This window comes from Chiloscyllium plagiosum, chromosome 1 (genome assembly GCF_004010195.1).
Source record: "Chiloscyllium plagiosum isolate BGI_BamShark_2017 chromosome 1, ASM401019v2, whole genome shotgun sequence".
Taxonomy (NCBI): Eukaryota; Metazoa; Chordata; class Chondrichthyes; order Orectolobiformes; family Hemiscylliidae; genus Chiloscyllium; species Chiloscyllium plagiosum.
Genome location: NC_057710.1, coordinates 58,101,548 through 58,119,318, shown reverse-complemented (window position 1 = coordinate 58,119,318; position 17,771 = coordinate 58,101,548). Strand labels below are relative to the sequence as shown.

At 40.5% G+C, this 17,771-nt stretch overlaps 1 protein-coding gene across 6 annotated transcripts in view; it reads left to right on the top strand.

Moving 5' to 3' along the window:
• tln1 (talin 1) overlaps positions 1-17,771 on the top strand; it is a 162,314-nt gene that overhangs the window by 123,598 nt on the left and 20,945 nt on the right. For all 6 annotated transcript variants that reach the window (XM_043687343.1, XM_043687380.1, XM_043687371.1 and 3 more), the window contains 8 exons: positions 760-861; positions 1,978-2,148; positions 4,432-4,581; positions 4,845-4,946; positions 5,031-5,150; positions 11,059-11,205; positions 12,835-13,001; positions 16,911-17,094. In XM_043687343.1, the coding sequence (XP_043543278.1) occupies positions 760-861; positions 1,978-2,148; positions 4,432-4,581; positions 4,845-4,946; positions 5,031-5,150; positions 11,059-11,205; positions 12,835-13,001; positions 16,911-17,094 (1,143 nt within the window). The remainder of the gene's footprint in view (positions 1-759; positions 862-1,977; positions 2,149-4,431; positions 4,582-4,844; positions 4,947-5,030; positions 5,151-11,058; positions 11,206-12,834; positions 13,002-16,910; positions 17,095-17,771) is intronic.

The window sequence follows — 17,771 nt, the reverse complement described above, 5'->3', positions numbered from 1 at the left end:
CACACGCACGCGCTCTCACTCTCAGGCACACGCACGCGCTCTCACTCTCAGGCACACGCACAGCCCTCCCTCCCACCCTGTGCATGCATATCTCCGTCCCCACCCTGCATGCGCACATCTACCCCCTCCTCCAACCCCACCCCTGTGCGAGCACATGTCCCTACCTTCCCGCGTGCACACCCCACACATGTAAAAACTGGCACTCTACAGTTTTGAGGATACATGGATGAGATGCGCTATTTTGTTAGCCAACCTCTTAAACACTTATTGTGGCAGTATTTCCATGAGTTTAAGTTTGACCTGATCTGGTGACCAGGGTAAAGTGTAGATCTAAATCCGAAGGTAAAGAACTTAGCAGAAAATAAATGTGAAAATGAGCATGTGGTTTCTCAAACAGCAATTGCTGTGAACAATGGCTTAGAGGTCTTCATTGCCTCACTAAGTTGAGGCTTCATGTCCTAGATGGACAGGAGTAGTGAGTGCAGATAGGCACTCTCAGTGGTGTCGGTGTCCCATAGAGTTAGAGAATGCAGAATTTCAGATGACAAGTTCAACCCAAGGTCCTGTTTGCCACCTTAGACGCTTTTAGAAGATACTGTGCCATAGTTTGTGGAAGAGCTGGTGAATTTTTCTTGATGCTTTGGTCAATCAATTTTCCTTAAGTGACATCAGTAAATTATATTTTTTAAAAATCTGGTCATTGTCACCTTGCTTTGTAGCTTTTGAAGTTTGTAACTTTTTATTCCAATTTTTCACTAGGCATTACATGACCAAATGGCTGGAGCAGTTCAAGAAATCAGCAATCTCATTGACCCTGTTGCAACTGCAGCTCGGGCTGAGGCTTCACAATTGGGACACAAGGTAAAAGGACAATAAATTCCTGGCATCTCCTCTGCAACAGAGAAAGTGTGGACTTTCTAAAACTATAAATAAAAATGTACAAAATTAAAGCTTGTAGCTATTACGTACAAAACCATGTTTAGTCAACTGTGGGAGGGCAATACATTGAGACATTTTACTCAAATAAAATCAAAGAAATAGGCACTTCAATCCATTACTGGAGTCATTTATTAATTTTCAAAACATTGACTCAACTTGCCAATTACCCATGAGACCCTCATCTCAGTCAGAGATTTTGGAACGGTACAAAGTAGAGCCCAGATGCTTTGATTTGAAAACATTTCAGAAAGTAAGCACCCCTCTTGTGTTCTTCCTGTGATGAGCTCAAAGGAGAGAGAAGGGCAAATTTGAAAAGGTTGAAGACTGAAATTAAAGGAGAACATGTGAAATCCTTCAGTTGCTGCAAACTTTTGTATTAGTATTTTCTTTAATGTTTAGATTCCTGATGACTAACGTGTGAGCCGGTTTTTACTTTCTTGGCTAAATACAGTTCCCCTAAACCTAACAGTTTTGGGTATTTACAAATTTGTCACCAGGATAAGCAAGTTATATTGAGCATTACAAATGTAAGGAATTGACTCTGGGATGTGAGCTCCCGGAAACCAGATTAAGAACACTGCAAAATAAAATATATTTTAACACTTTAGAAGTGCCTTATCTTCTTTATGAATTGAAAGCCAATGTATTGGCGAACATTATTCTCACAGTAACATTTCCATATGGTTCTGACTTCATTGGCCTCAAGTGATTTAAATGATCTTCTGTAGCAATATCACTATTGTCAAATAAGGCTTAAGTAAGGTCCTTGCAGTTCTCTTGCATATCTTCATGTTCTTCAAATGTATACTGGTAATCTGAGATTATTTGATAATTCCTCTATTCCATATTCAAAAATAATGCATTGTTTGTATTTGAATTCAAAGGTTTTAGAGAATCAGTTTAAAATGTTTTCCAGTGTTCAGAACTTAATTTTAGTATTCTACCTTAAACAGTTGTGTGCTTCTGCCAAAATGTACACTTCAGTAGTGAATTAGTATCTTTTCTGATTCATGGTTGGGTATGTCACAAACTTTACAGGTATCCCAAATGGTGAGTTACTTTGAGCCACTCACCATGGCCTCAATTGGTGCAGCATCAAAGGCTGTCAATCATCAGCAGCAGATGAATTTGTTGGACCAGACCAAGACGCTGGCAGAATCTGCGCTTCAGATGTTATACACAGCTAAAGAGGCAGGCGGCAATCCAAAGGTAAACATATGTGCTCAGGAATTTAAGGCTTGTGGCCATATTTGGGTTATGTTTGCAAATGCCTAATTGTTTAAGCACATGCAGACCTTTACAGCCTAGACACAAAGGAGGGTATTTATTCATCTCTATAGTTGTTGCTTCATAGAAATTTTCAGCACATGAGGAGGCCATTCAGTGCATTGTCCCTGCATCAGTTGGCATGTAGCCGTCCAACCTAATCTCATTTTCAAGCTTTTTAGAATACAGTACTTCACGAACATATCCAAGTACTTCATAAATACTGGCACTTTCTTCCTCTGTTACCCTTTTAAATAGTGAGTTTGTATATCTCTACCACCCTTAGCTGAAATAAACTTTACCTCAAAACTGTCCCTTACCTTACATCTATCAACAGAAGGACTGAGGTCTTCCAGTTCACACTAACGACAATATTAACCTCTGAAGTACAAGAAAATCTATTGGGCAGTATCCCTATAAATCTCTTCAGTAACCTCTCTAGTGTAATAATTTCTTAGCTATACAGCAGTGACCAGAGCTGCATGTGTTACATCAGCTATGTCTAAACTAAAATTTATACAATTCCAGCACCACCTGCCAGATAGTTTCTCAGCACAGAAACAGATCCTTTGGTCCAACTCATCCATGCCAACCATGTTTCCCAAACAACTGGTTCCATGTATTCTCTGTCCTTACTGATAAAGACAAGTATTCCATAAATCTCCAAAGATAGGTAGGAATGTAAGTTGTGATAGGGACATAAGTGGGCTACAAACAGATGCATATATATTTTTTGAATGATCAAATATTGGGCAAATAATATAAAATTTGGGAAAATGTAAAAATGTTTATTTTCAGGAAGCATAAAATAATCTATTCAGAATGTAACACACTGTTTCCATCTAATATGACTACGACAGATGATTAAAAGCCTTTTGTACACTAACAAAAAGTAGTTAAAGTTTAATGAATTGATGATCTTTATCTCAAGTGAGTTGTTTTGAACATTTGTCAGCTTCTAAAAAACTGCTTTTGGTTTTGAGCACTGAACCTCAGTGTTGGTTTATTGCTTTACCTAAATCTATATTGGTTTAGGTAAGGCAAAAACATGCATTCTCCAGAATTATGCCAAAGGGGGTTCCGTTATGAATGCAAATTGCACACATTTGATTTATTATCATTTTGAGTTTTGCAGATGACTGGGAAATCTAATCTAACCTAAAATTTAAAAGAAGTTTGAAGGCATGGTTGAAGAGACACTATTTTGTTTCTTAAAGGGAACAAGACAGGTAGATAAGGTGGTTAAGGTGGCATATGAGCTAATTACCTTTGTTCGTTAAGTATAAAGTTAAAAATCACACAACACCAGGATATAGTCCAACAGATTTGATTGGAAGCACTAGCTTTCGGAGTGCTGCTCCTTCGCAGGTGGTTGTGTGGTCAACCATCTGATGAAGGAGTAGCGCTCTGAAAGCTTGTGCTTCCAATCAAATCTGTTGGACTATATCCTGGTGTTGTGTGATTTTTAACTTTGTACAACACTGTCCAACACTGGCATCTCCAAATAATTTAAGTGTTGAATGCAAGAGCAAGGTGGTTATGATGGAGCTGCATATAATGTTAGATAGGCCACAGCTGAAGTTCTGGCTGTCACACAATAGGAAGGATGTGATTGTACTTGAGAAAATGAAGAAGTGATATTGACTGATCTGCAGTGACTCAGCTATGAAGGGAGACCGGATAGGCTGAGGTTTTTCCTTCAGAGCATTAGAAGGCTGAGGAGAGGACCGGATTAGAGGGATTAAAAAAAACGTTTGGGGTGGCTGGAGCATAGACAAGGTTGACAGGGAGAAACCTTCTCCTTAATGGGATCTGTAACTCAGAAGCACAGTTTTAAAGTAAGGAGTAGGAGATTTGGAGGGGTTTGAAAAATGTTGTTTATTACTACCTAAAAGAATGGTAGAGGAAGGAACCCTCAAGACATTTAAGAACTATTTAGATGAGAACTTGAAACATAGAAAGCTCCCAACCAAGTGCTGAGAAATGGGATTAGTGTGGATAGATATTTGATAACTGACGTGGATATAATGACCCGAAAGGCCTTTTTGCCAAGCTGTAAAACCTGTTATGACTTTTCTGTAATGGGAGGTCCAGAGGTCAGTCACTAAGGAGCAAAATTAGATAGAGCATTTTAAAATTACAATGTTATAACTACCATAATGGGGTTTAGTTTGTGTATTTTGTGTGCTGAAGTAGCATCAAACATTTATCCCTTTTTTCCTCTAGCAAGCAGCTCAAACACAGGATGCTTTAGATGAGTCTGTGCAGATGATGAAGGAAGCTGTGGAGGACCTGTCAGGAACACTTAGCGATGCAGCCAGTGCTGCGGGTGTTGTGAGTGGAATGGTGGATGCCATCAACCAGGCCATAAACAAGGTGAGATTGTTATCGTGTTATAAATCTTAACAACTGTGTAAAAATTCCTATGTGATGTTGTTTGGTTCATCCATAGCCATGAAAACTGAAAACCTTTAAATTGTTAATCATAGTTATCAGTTGTACTATTGGAAAAACATATTTGTAACTCTACAGTTTTCAATGTAATATGGATAGTGTTGAGCATTTCAGACTATCCGTCAATAGCCGCTTTGTTTGCATTGGTACCAACAAGAATTTGCATATTTGTGCTTTAAACCTAGATCGATGAAAGTGCTCCGGATGAGCCAGATGGTTCATTTGTTGACTACCAGACCACCATGGTGAAGACTGCCAAAGCTATTGCTGTAACCGTTCAAGAAATGGTGGGTGTCAGTCATTTAGATTTGACTTCAGTGTGCTTTGTTTGAACTTGTATTGCTGTTTCTCATTTTAGATTCTGTTCATAGGTTACTAAATCAACCACCAATCCAGATGAACTGGGGTCTTTGGCCAACCAACTTACCAATGACTATGGGCATCTGGCACAAGAAGCCAAACCTGCAGCTATAACTGCTGAAAATGAGGAGGTAACTCAGTGCTATGCTGCCTGTCAAATATGGAGTATCTTATTTCTGCATACAATTGCATATATCATGGCATACAAGATTGAGTGTGATAAATGGGGAAATGTTTAAACTCATCCAGCAAGTTTGTTCAATACTGTCAACAGTGTAATTTGTGCACAGCACAATCTCATTCCCTTCGTCACCCTACATATAGACACACATGCCTCTCCAATTTGCTGATCAACCAACAGCGCCATTGTTTTTATCCAATTCATGGCTGGCTGGACCAACATTTATTGTCCATCTCTAATTCATTTAAGAAGGTGTTGGTAAGCTAACTTCCTGAACTGTTACAATGCATTTTCTGTAAGTAGGAAGGAATGGCAGTATATTTCCACATCAGGATGGTGGAAATTTCCCTTGTTCACACGTGCTGCTGTCCTTGTCCTTAGTAGTGATTGTGGGTTTGGAAGGAACCTTGGTGAGTTTCCTGTAGATAGTAAATACTGCTGATACTGAGCATTAGGGAGGGAATGGATATACCAATCAAGCAGGCTGTTTTGTCTTGGATGATGTCATACTTTTTCTGTTGACGCTGTACCCACCCAGGCAAGTGTTGAGCATTCTCTCACCCTCCTGACTTGTCTTGTGGCTGTTGGACAAGGAGTCGGAAAGTGAGTTACTCATTGCAGGATTCTCAGCCTCTAACCTGCTCTCATAACCACAGTATTTATATGGCTAGTCCAGTTAAGTTTCTTGTCAATGATAGCCCCAGCATGTTGGTAGTGGGAGATTCAGTGATAGTAATACCATTAAATGTCAAGGCCTGATGGTTAGAGTATGTTGTTGGAAATTGTCATTACCGGATACTTATGTGGCAAGACTTGCCACTTTTCAGCTTTCAGACCATAAAAATGGGAGCAGGAGTAGGTCATTTGGCCCTTCAAGCCTGCTGTGTTATTCAATAAGATCATGACTGATCCAACATGCCTCATATACACTTTCCTGCCCTTCCCTGTAACCCATCATTCCCTGATTCATGGAGAATCTGTCTCTGCCTTAAATATCGAAGGACTCTGTCCCAGCTCTCTGTGGCAAGGAGTTCCAAAGATGTTCAGCCCTCTGACAGAAGAAATTCCTCCTTATCCCAGTGATAAATTGGCCTCCCTTTATTCTGAGACTATGCCCTCTGGTCCTAGACTTTCCCATGAGGGGAAATATCTTCTCAGCATTTACCCTGACAATCCCCTTCAAGGAGATCACCTCTCATTCTTCTAAACTCCAACGTGTCGAGTCCCAACCTATTTGGCCTTTGTTCGTAAGACAGTTCCTCTGTACCAAAGACCATCCTAGTTAACCTTCTCTGAATGCCGCCACCACCACCCCTCCCCTCCCAACTCAATGAAATGGTATATTTCCTTAAGAGGACCAACACTGTTCTCAGTAGTCCAGATGTGGTCTCATAGGTTGCCAGGTCTTGGATATTGTTCAGGTCTTGTTGAATTTGAACATGGTCTACTTCAGTATTTGATGAATCATGAATAGTGCTGAACATTGTGCAATTATTAGCAAAAATCTCCACTTCTAACCCTATGATGGAGGGAAGATTCACTGAAGCAGTTGAAGATGATTGGGCCAGAGAAATGCCTGCAAATGTGTCCTGGAGCTGACTTATTCCCAGCACTTTTAGCTCTTTTCTTCAGTACCAGCTGGAGTTCTTTAACACTACATACTGTCAAATACAACCTTCATATCAAGTTCAAAGTTTGTGCGAAGATTTGTAGCTCGGGTGCTCGTTGTTGTGGTTCTGCTCGCCGAGCTGGAAGTTTTTATTGCAAACGTTTCGTACCCTGGCTAGGCGACATCATCAGTGCTTGGGAGCCTCCTGCGAAGCCTCCTTCGCAGGAGGCTCCCAAGCACTGATGATGTCGCCTAGCCAGGGTACGAAACGTTTGCAACAAAAACTTCCAGCTCGGCAAACAGAACCACAACTTCATATCAAGTGCTGTCACTCTCCTCTCTCCTCACCTCACCTCTGGAATTCAGCTCTTTTGTTCATGTTTGAATCAAGGTTGTAATGAGGTCAGGAGCTGAGTGGCCCTGGTCCAACCCAGACTGGGCGTGACTGAGCAGGTTATTGTTGAGGACATGCTGTTTGATGTCTTGTTCCATCGCTTCACTGATGATTGAGAGTAAACTGATGGGGAATTAATTAGCCAGGTTGGATTGACACTGTTTTTTGTGGAAAATTTTCCTTATGGTTCGGTAAATGTCAGTGTTGTAGCTGTACTGAAACAGCTTGGTTACAGGCACAGCAAATTCTGGAGCACAAATCTTCAATACTATTGGCTAAATGTTGTCAGGGCCCGTGGCCTTGGCAATATCCAGTGCTTCCAACTGTTTCTTGACATCACATTGAGTGGATTATATTGGCTGAAAACTGGTATCTATGATGCTGGGGACCTCTGGAGGAGGCCAAGATGGATCATCCAGTTGGCACTTCTGACTGAAAATCATTGCAAATGCTTTAGCCTTCACTGATGTGCTGGGCTTCCTTATTATTGAGGATCGGGATGTTTGTGGGGCAGCCTCCTTTGGTAAGTTAATTGTCCACCACCACTGGATGTGTCAAGATTGCAGAGTGCAATCGCATGGGAGAGGCAAAAGATAATAATTAAAGTTATAGAGTCCTACAGCATGGAGACAGGCCCTATGGCTCAAACTGGTCCATGATCAATTTAGGATACAGAACTCCAAGAAATGTCTTGACAACATCTCAAAGACAATCAAGCTCGTTCTAGCAGACTACATCCCCTTACCTCCATAAAAGTCTACTTGCTTTCAAAATGTAGTTTTGTTAACCAGGCTGTAAACCCTTTGGATGTTTTGAGCAGATTCTCACTCACTGAACAAATCAGCTGCTTGGTTAACTGGGTTAACAACTCTCTTTTCTGTTTTCTGGTTCCCGTAAGTTCAAAATAATAATTTTTATATTCAACATGCTTGAATTTCATCAAGTACAATTCTTTTTTTTTCGAAAGGCTGAAGTACTGCTTCATTGGTGTTTAACAACTTCGCTGCAGTGGCACCTATCAATTAGTTCCTAGCTCTTTACCAGTAATGTTATGCTGTACATCTTTCAGATTTAAGATGCAAATGTCCTGTGTTGTTAACATTTTTTGTATCTTTTTATGAGCATAGTTTGTTCTTTGAATAATGTGCATGATATAGCTTGGAGAGTAATTTTTATATAGCCCCATCCACCAGGTACAGGGGATCCCTGATTTATGAATGTACAACTTAACCCTGCATGGGATCACATTGGTAAAATTTTAATGAACGTCTCTTGTACTTCTGGCTGTTTTACGTTGCCTTGCATTATGTTCCAACTTGCGTACAAATCAATTTGTGAATAGACTCCAAAATGGAATCTGTTTGCAACCCAGAGAGTGTCTGTATTGGTGCGAATGCCGAGAGACCTAGACAAAATTATTTCGTGTCCTCATAGAAAATGATTGCATTTTGGGATATGACTTGAAATTCATACTTTGGAAAAGTTTACGGTGCAGTTGTCACGTTGTCTCCTTCCAGATAATGTGAGTTAGCTGGGAAGAACAGAACCCTGAGCCATGCTGTCAACTTTGAGATGGTTTGGCCACTTTGATAATATTGGACTGGATTGAAAGTTGGCAAAGCAATGGATGCTTGTTCAAAAGTGGGGAATGGGATTTTCTGATATGTGCATGGGATACCTGGAAGTAAGTGTACTAAGTCTTGTCTGTGAATTTTCAACCAAGTTGCTCTGTTGCCTTAGAGTTCCGATGCTTTTCATCACCTTGGGTAAGGAGATGTGATGATGACCCACATTTAAAGTGCTGTGCCAAACACAAAATTTGACAGATTCTGCAGTTGGGAACAGGACACAGTCAGTTGAATAAAATGGGATACATGTTCAAAGGCATGTTATAGTGATGCCTCGCTGATGTGATGCCAGGAGCTATAAGGTTCACAGAGAGATAGCATTTCCTGCAATCAGGAGGACCAGGCTTGCCAATGGAAGGAAGGATGTGTAGCTGGAGGCATCCCCAGGACGTCAGCAGCAAGAGTGTGGTGCCATGCTTATGGATTCATGATGCTGAAAGCAGTTTAATGGATTAAGCAGGGCAGGAATGGTGAGTACAGTGACATATTTGACTGTGTCTTAGTGTGTATCATAACAACTGGCTTGCTCTGCCTTGTCAAATCTACTCCATGTCATCACTCTTCATACTAAATTGCAATTGCATCCATCCTGCTATATCTATAGATCCTCACCTCCCCATGTATCCATCCACTCTCAATCCTCTTTACGCAATGTCATTTTGCTCTGTCTTAACCACCCTGAACAAATGCTTTTCATACATCAGCTCAAAGTATGCCATTACTGTTACTCATCTATCTATTTTTCCCTCATTGCAGGCAAAGAAAGCTCTCAACTCCAAGGAGCAGAATACCAAAACTAGTTCTTCAGCCATTCTGCATCTGACAGCTGCAAAGGAGAAGTTGCTGGGCATCCATGGGGCCTCCCTGTGCTCGGCAGTTGGAGTTGGGAAGATGGGGGCTTCCCGGCTACATGGTGGTGGATTTAAATATCAAACATCAATATGACATACAACACTCGTGCATGTTGACTAAATGTCAGCAGCGAGTGTAGTATGATCTTTTGAAAATGATCACTAATGCATTCATACCTTGGCAATGCTGATTTATGTCTCTGATATGCCACAGGTCCTTCAAAGGAGCTGCAGGAGGTCAATAACGACTCCTCGGAGGAGGTCACTCCTCCTGGGGATGCACCATCACATCAGGGCTTGTGCACGCAACGCACTATGTCAGATACTAACACCTCAGCAGAACCGGTAAGGAAAACAGTTGGGTTTTATCTGACTCGCATCACAAGTGAGCAGAGCCCATGATGGATATGGTGATAACAATGGAGTCCGTGTTGGATTCCACTGGATACTCCTGCCTCTGGTACGGTTGACAGCCGCACTGCACAGTTGTAGAGAGATTGGAGGAGTCCATCTTGAACATGATGTCACAGGCATTTCTGGTGATATGGTCATCCAGCGAATCCATTTACATGGACTATCAAATGCTGTGATAAAACAAGTGTGTGCAGGCCTCACCAATGTCTCATGTACAATGAGCACCTTTCCACCTGACCCTCTTCTGCAAATGCTTTTCCTGCTGGTGCTGCTGTTGGTGACGGTCATCTAGTTCTGATCTCTGGTTCACAGTAAAAACAAATCTAATATAACAACTGCAAACTGAAGGACAGACCTGCAAGCCTTTAAGTGCTGAAAGTAAACTCTGTACAAGTGCTATGGGCAAAGTCTTTTACGTTATCGGGTAAGAAAGCAGTTATTAAGTTTTGGTGCTTGCTGGCTTTTTTTCTTCTATTGTGTTTTCAGGACCTCAATTACAGCTGTATTTCTACCTTGCTTTAATTGATGAGCTCAAGGAAGCAACTGCACTTAAATTCCAAAAGCCATGTTAATGTACCTGTACTCGAGCACTTAACATTTAAATTTACAATGAGGTTAAATGTGAAAGTCAGTTTAGCTCCAATTTCTCGATGTGCACTAATTTTCACACTTTTAACCCCTACGCACACACAACATCAACTGTGGACATCAACTGTGTGAAGTTCACCCAATGCCACCTGCTCTTCCTTTACATTTGGTCATCAAGCTATTTCAATCTTGTAAATTTTCAACATTTCCAACACCAGCCAAAATGTTATCTGTTCAGAGTCTGACTAATGTTTGAAAATTTATTTTCACACAGTTTGTGTAGATTAAAGTTATTGCATTCTGATTAATGAGAAAGATCCGTCAATTTAGTTGTGCACTACACCCTTACAATCTTTTCTTGAACCCATTTCTAGATTGGAAACCATATCAAGAATCGTGTTCAGGAACTGGGTCACAATTGTGCCTCTTTGGTTCTCAAAGCTGGTTCTCTCCAGTGCAGTCCCAGTGATGCCTTTACTAAGAAAGAACTCATTGAATGTGCTCGCAAAGTCTCTGAGAAGGTAATAATTTTTCAGAAAGAACATTTAGATATTGAACACCTTATGCGTTCAAGTATCGTAATTTAGCAGGGTATTTTTGACCAACGTAATCGTTAAATCTTTGACTAACTTGCATGTTCGATCAGATAAAAGTGCATCCTAGTGCATTAAAATGTTCATAGTTCCTTCTCTTAAATTTAAACCCAACTTCAAAGGTTGACCAGGTTGACAATAGGCAAGATGACATTCAGTTGATTTTGATTCCAAGGCTACAGTTTTGCATAGAAGGTGAAGCTCAGTATGGTGAAATGCTTTGAAGAATTGTAAAAAAAAAAAAAATTACAATTGATAAGTAATGTTCCCGTCAGCCTACTTTAACCCTACTGATGTTGAACCGCTCAAAGTCAAAAATTATGGTGCTGGAAACGCATAGCCAATCAGGTAGCATCTGAAGAGCATTCCTGATGAAGAGCTTATGCTTGAAACAGCATCTCTCCTGCTCCTTGATGCTGCCTACTGGCTATGCTTTCCCAGCACAACACCTTTTGACTCTGATCTCTAGCATTTGCAGTCCTCATTTTCTCCTCCTATGCTGCACCACTGTTTGGTGCCCTGAATTTTAAAATTATTTTTCAAAGAATTTTAAAATTATTCTTCAAAGACTCAAAGTCAAAAAATTTGTTCCAAGTCAAATTACACTTTTGTATGAATAGTCATACATTGGTCATGAATTGGCCGTTATTTGGATTTGCTTTTTTAAAAGAAACCATCAGTCATTTTAAATAGCTTTATATCTGCATGTGATTACATTCGTCAAAAATGGATTGTTCTTCAAAGATAACAGAATGCAACTCTAGATCAGGAGATATATTTTACAATTGTTTTGGATCCAACTTTCTTGAGGATCCTTAGCTGAGGGATTTAGTTGCATTGGAGGCAGTTCAGAGGAGGTTCCTAGACTGATTCCACAGACAAGGAGCTTGCCTTCTTAGAGATGAGCAGTTTGGACTTGTACTCTGAGTTTAGAAGAATAAAAGAAAATCTAATTGAGGTAAAGTGGATTGACAAAGTAGGCATGGAGAGGATGTTTCTTCATGGGGCAATTTAGAACGAGAGGTCAGAGTTTTGGAATAAGGGGTAGCAGATTTAAACTTAGAAGGAGAAATTACTCTCTCAAGAGGTCATGGATCTGTGGAATTTACTATGTCAGAGTAAGGTGGATGCCAGGATATTGAGTACATTTGAGGAGGAGATAGGCAGACAAATGATTAATTAGTAATGGGTTGAAGAATTATGGGGATCGGGCAGGAAGGTGGATTTGAGGCCGAGATGAGATCAGTCATGATTATATCAAGAAGCAGAGCAGCCTCAAGAGACTGAATTGCCTACTCCTGCACCATGTTCTCATGTTCAAATCTTTTGAGGGCAATTAACTAAACATCCTAAACTGCAACCTTGACTAGGAAATGGAATTGCGTTGGAACTGGCTCCTACGGTCAATTGAACTGTAAAAAGGCTGTAATTGAATCTTTTGCTAACACAGAAAATCCAGTGGCTGAGGCAGGAAAGTGATGCTGTTGTATCTGAATTGAAAGTCTGTCTTTCACACATTTGGATTCTGATCCAGGAACTGTAATTTCTACCTTGCAGATTTCTCATGTGTTAGCATCCTTGCAGGCCGGCAACCGTGGAACTCAGGCTTGCATCACTGCTGCCAGTACTGTGTCTGGTATCATAGCTGATTTGGATACAACAATTATGTTTGCTACAGCAGGTACACTAAACAGAGAAAATGAAGAGACCTTTGCTGACCACAGGTAAACTCATTAATAGTTTTGCACCCCATCTTATATATTCATTGTAGTGTATTCCAAGTGTTAGAACAATTTACTAATAATTTGGCAAATTACAATTTCTTGGTATTTTATTATTGCTCAGTGAGAGTGCTATTTCTTCCTGAAAGCCCCTTTCCCATTATTAAATTGTCCAGGCATCCTTCCAGATGAGGTAGTAGTTTACTTAGATTTTCTATTTTGTGTTTTATTTTCACAACTCGTGATGCAGCCTCCTTTACACGGGAAGACCCCATGTGGACCGGGTGACAATTTTGTGGAATATCTTTATTCAACACTCAAATCGGAGTCTAGATTTCCTGTCATTTAGTTCTCAACTCCAACATTTTGTCCGTCTATCTTCAGCTTCCTGCCCTGTTCCAGTGAAACGCAATGACATCTTTTAATTAGACACAATGAACTCAATATTGAGTCCTGAAATCTGCAACAATTTCTGATCATAACCTCTCCCTCCAATTTTACAGATAAGTTGTTGGTTATTTCTACTCTTCCCAGTCCCCACTCCCAACTCCCTTTTCTCTGTCTCTGTATTTGCTCTGGTCCCTGTGATAAACATCTATAATTTATTTTCCACTTCTGAACAGAAACATTAACTGTTTCTCTCACCACAGGTGATGGTTGCCCTGAGTGTTTGCAGGATTATTGGCTCTTATTTATTGAAAACCCATTCATTGTATACCATCTTCCTAATATAACTTCCAATCGCAATGGGTTGGGGCGTCTGAGTAGTTGAGGCAGGGTAATAGTGGTTGGGTTGCTTGGCAGAGAAATGCTGGTCCAGTTAGAGGCCCAGTAATCATGGGTTTGAATGAGTTCTCTCCCTCTGGATCTTAGAATAACAGACAAATCAAAGAAGGGAACTCAGCATTTCCACTGGAGCTCTTACAGTATGTATAACTTACAAAACTCATCAGTGCACTCTAAATTATCATACAGGCTCCATTTTATCAACCCCTGAGTAGAATTTGGGATGGTGACCAAAAATGTCTTTTCAGTTGTAATTCTGTCAAGTTCTACAATGATGTCTTAATAAGTACTTTGCATCAGTCTTCACAGTGGGAGACATGAGTAATATCCCAACAATTAAAGGGAGTCAGGGGGCTGAGTTAAGTATGGTTGCCATTACAAAAGAGAAAGTGCTAGAAAAGCTAAAAGGTCTTAAAATTGATAAATCTCCTGGCCCCGATGGGCTACATCCTAGAGTTCTGAGGGAGGTGGCTGAGGAAATAGCGGAGGCATTGGTTGAGATCTTTCAAAAGTCACTGGAGTCAGGGAAAACCGGGGAAACCCAGTGGATGTTATCTACCTAGACTTCCAAAAGGCCTTTGATAAGGTGCCACACAGGAGGCTGCTGAGCGAGGTGAGGGCCCATGGTGTTCGAGGTGAGCTACTGGTATGGATTGCGGATTGGCTGTCTGACAGAAGGCAGAGAGTTAGAATAGAAGGTTCTTTTTCGGAATGGCAGCTGGTGACAAGCGGTGTCCCGCAGGGTTCAGTGTTGGGGCCGCAGCTGTTCACATTATATATTAATGATCTGGATGAAGGGACTGGGGGCATTCTAGCGAAGTTTGCCGATGATACAAAGTTAGGTGGACAGGCAGGTATTACTGAGGAAGTGGGGAGGCTGCAGAAGGATCTAGACAGTTTGGAAGACTGGTCCAGGAAATGGCTGATGGAATTCAATGTGGGCAAATGCGAGGTCTTGCACTTTGGGAAAAAGAATAGAAGCATGGATTACTTTCTAAACGGTGAGAAAATTCGTAAAGCCAAAGTACAGAGGGATCTGGGAGTGCTAGTTGAGGATTCTCTAAAGGTAAACATGCAGGTTGAGTCCGTGATTAAGAAAGCGAATGCAATGTTGTCATTTATCTCAAGAGGGTTGGAATATAAAAGCACTGTTGTGCTACTGAGACTTTGTAAAGCTCTGGTTAGGCCCCATTTAGAGTACTGTGTCCAGTTTTGGTCCCCACACCTCACGAAGGATATACTGGCACTGGACCATGTCTAGCGGAGATTCACACGGATGATCCCTGGAATGGTAGGTCTAACATACGAGGAACGGCTGAGGATTCTGGGATTGTATTCATTGGAGTTTAGAAGATTAAGGGGAGATCTAATAGAAACTTACAAGATAATTTATGGCTTGTAGAGGGTGGAAGCTTGTAAATTGTTTCCGTTAGGCAAGGAGAATAGGACCCGTGGACACAGCCTTAGAATTAGAGGGGGTAAATTCAGAACAGAAATGCGGAGACATTTCTTCAGCCAGAGAGTGGTGGGCCTACGGAATTCATTGCCGCAGAGTGCAGTGGAGGCTGGGACGCTAAATGTCTTCAAGGCAGAAATTGATAAATTCTTGATGTCACAAGGAATTAAGGGCTACGGGGAGAATGCGGGTAAGTGGAGTTGAAATGCCCATCAGCCATGATTGAATGGCGGAGTGGACTCAATGGCCTTACTTCCGCTCCTATGTCTTATGGTCTTATGTTGTATGTAACACCTAACCACTGGATCTAAAGAATTATTGTCTCATTGAATCAGTCAGGTTTGACACTTCAGCTCAGTCTCAATGAAAGGAAAATTATTCTATCTTGTACTATTATAACAAAACTCAGATCTGGGTATAAGCTGATTCTTGTTTTTACTATATCTTCTGTCATTTGTAAAATAATATTTATGTCACTTTTGGCTCAGTGTGCAGCAGTCTTGAATCTTGAAGATTGAAAGCTCAAGTTTCTTGAGTAGGCTGAGGGATGACCTTACAGATGTCTATAAAATTATGAGCAGCATTGATAGGGTGAATAGCCAAGGTCTTTTTTTCCCCCAGGAGAAAGTGAGGACTGGAGATGCTGGAGAATCAGAATTGAAAAGTGTGGTGCTGGAAAAGCACACCCAGTCAAGCAGCATCTGAGAAGCAGGAGAGTCGACATTTCGATGATGAGCTTATGCTCAAAACATCAACTCTCCTACTCCTCGGATGCTGCCTGACCAGCTGTGATTTTCCAGCACTACACTTCGACTTTTTCCCCAGGATGGGGCATCCAAACTAGAGGACACGGGTCTAACATGAGAGGGGAATGATTTTAAGAAGGACCTGGGGGTTAAAATTTTCAGAGGGTGGTATGTGTATGGAGTGAGCTGTCAGACAAAGTGGTGGAGGTGGTACAAATACAACATTTAAAAGGAATCTGGATTGTGAATAGGAAGGGCTTAAAGGGATATGGGCCAAATGCTGTCAAATGGAATAGATAAGACTCAGATGTCGGGGCTGACAGGTTGGATCCATAAGGGTCTGTTTCTGTGCTGTATGTATAACTCTTTGGTTAAGATATAAATATGAGATGTAAGAGGCAGTGGAGCTGCTTGAAAAAGAATAGGCAGGTTTACTGAGCCACCCTGCTAACTCTGTCAAAAACACACAAGATTGACGATTCATTGTTACTGTTTGTGGGATCTTGCAGCAAATTGGCTGCCACATCTGCTTACAAAACAACAGTGATTAGACTTCAAAAGTAATCATTGGCTATAAAATGTAATGGGCATGCTGAGTTCAATTAAATATGCAACATAAATTCAGGTAGCCCCCTTTCTTGTAATATTTATAAAAATATTTTTTTCAATTATCAACAGTAACATCTAGAACTTTGTCCTTCAACTAATTGTTTGCTTATCAAACTAAACAATGGCCTGATCCTCTAATCTGAAGTCTAACTCCTCAGATAGGGCTTTTGATGTGTTTTGGAGAATATCTTTGTTCATGTAATTACATGGTTACGGATTTCATTTCAAACTACAACATCTGTAAATTTGTTGCTAAGTATTTAAGAGACTTGAACGTTTCTCATCTTTATCTTGAATCAATTGCAATTATTTTAGGGAGAATATTCTAAAAACTGCTAAAGCTCTGGTGGAAGACACGAAGTTGCTTGTATCTGGAGCTGCTGCAAGTCAAGAGAAGTTAGCACATGCTGCACAGTCCTCCGTTGTCACGATTACCCGACTGGCAGAGGTGGTGAAATTAGGAGCTGCGAGCTTGGGCTCAGATGATCCTGAAACACAGGTTCAGTATATTTTGTCATTTCTATAGCTTGATCTGTTGAACTTGACCTACAATCAGTAATTTACATTTTTTCTAAAAGTTTTTTTTATCGATTCATGAGATTTGTCACTAGCAAGGTCAGCATTCATTGCTTATCCCGAATTACTCTCTGGTGAGGGTTCTTCCATAATGATGGGGAGTAGAATGTTCCAGCATTTTGACGATTTAGTGTCATTTCTACAAGCTGAGCTGAAATAATCCTAGTTAATTATTAACTGAGGCAATGTTTTAACCATTTACCCATCCCCACCTCCATTATTTGGCACATCTAACTGATGCAACTAATAATATACAATATATGTTTATTTGATGTTTTGTATTAGTCTAGTCTCCTGTTTTGAATCTACTTTAGAGGGGTTCGATTGCATTTGCTTCAGAATAATTCTGATTACATTGGCTTGTTGAAGGTTTTTTTCCATATATATGAAATGTGTAATCCATTAATACAATTGCTTTAAAACAGAAGCCACATTAATTGTCCACTTTCCATTCCATTAGTATGTTAAGGGTCTGCTTATACTTAAATTTGAAATAAGTCAAACATTGCAGCATTTCTAAATATGTGAATTGCATACTGTAGGATTTTCATACATTGTTTTATAATCCTGTTATATATGGCAGTGCAATGAATCTTGTAA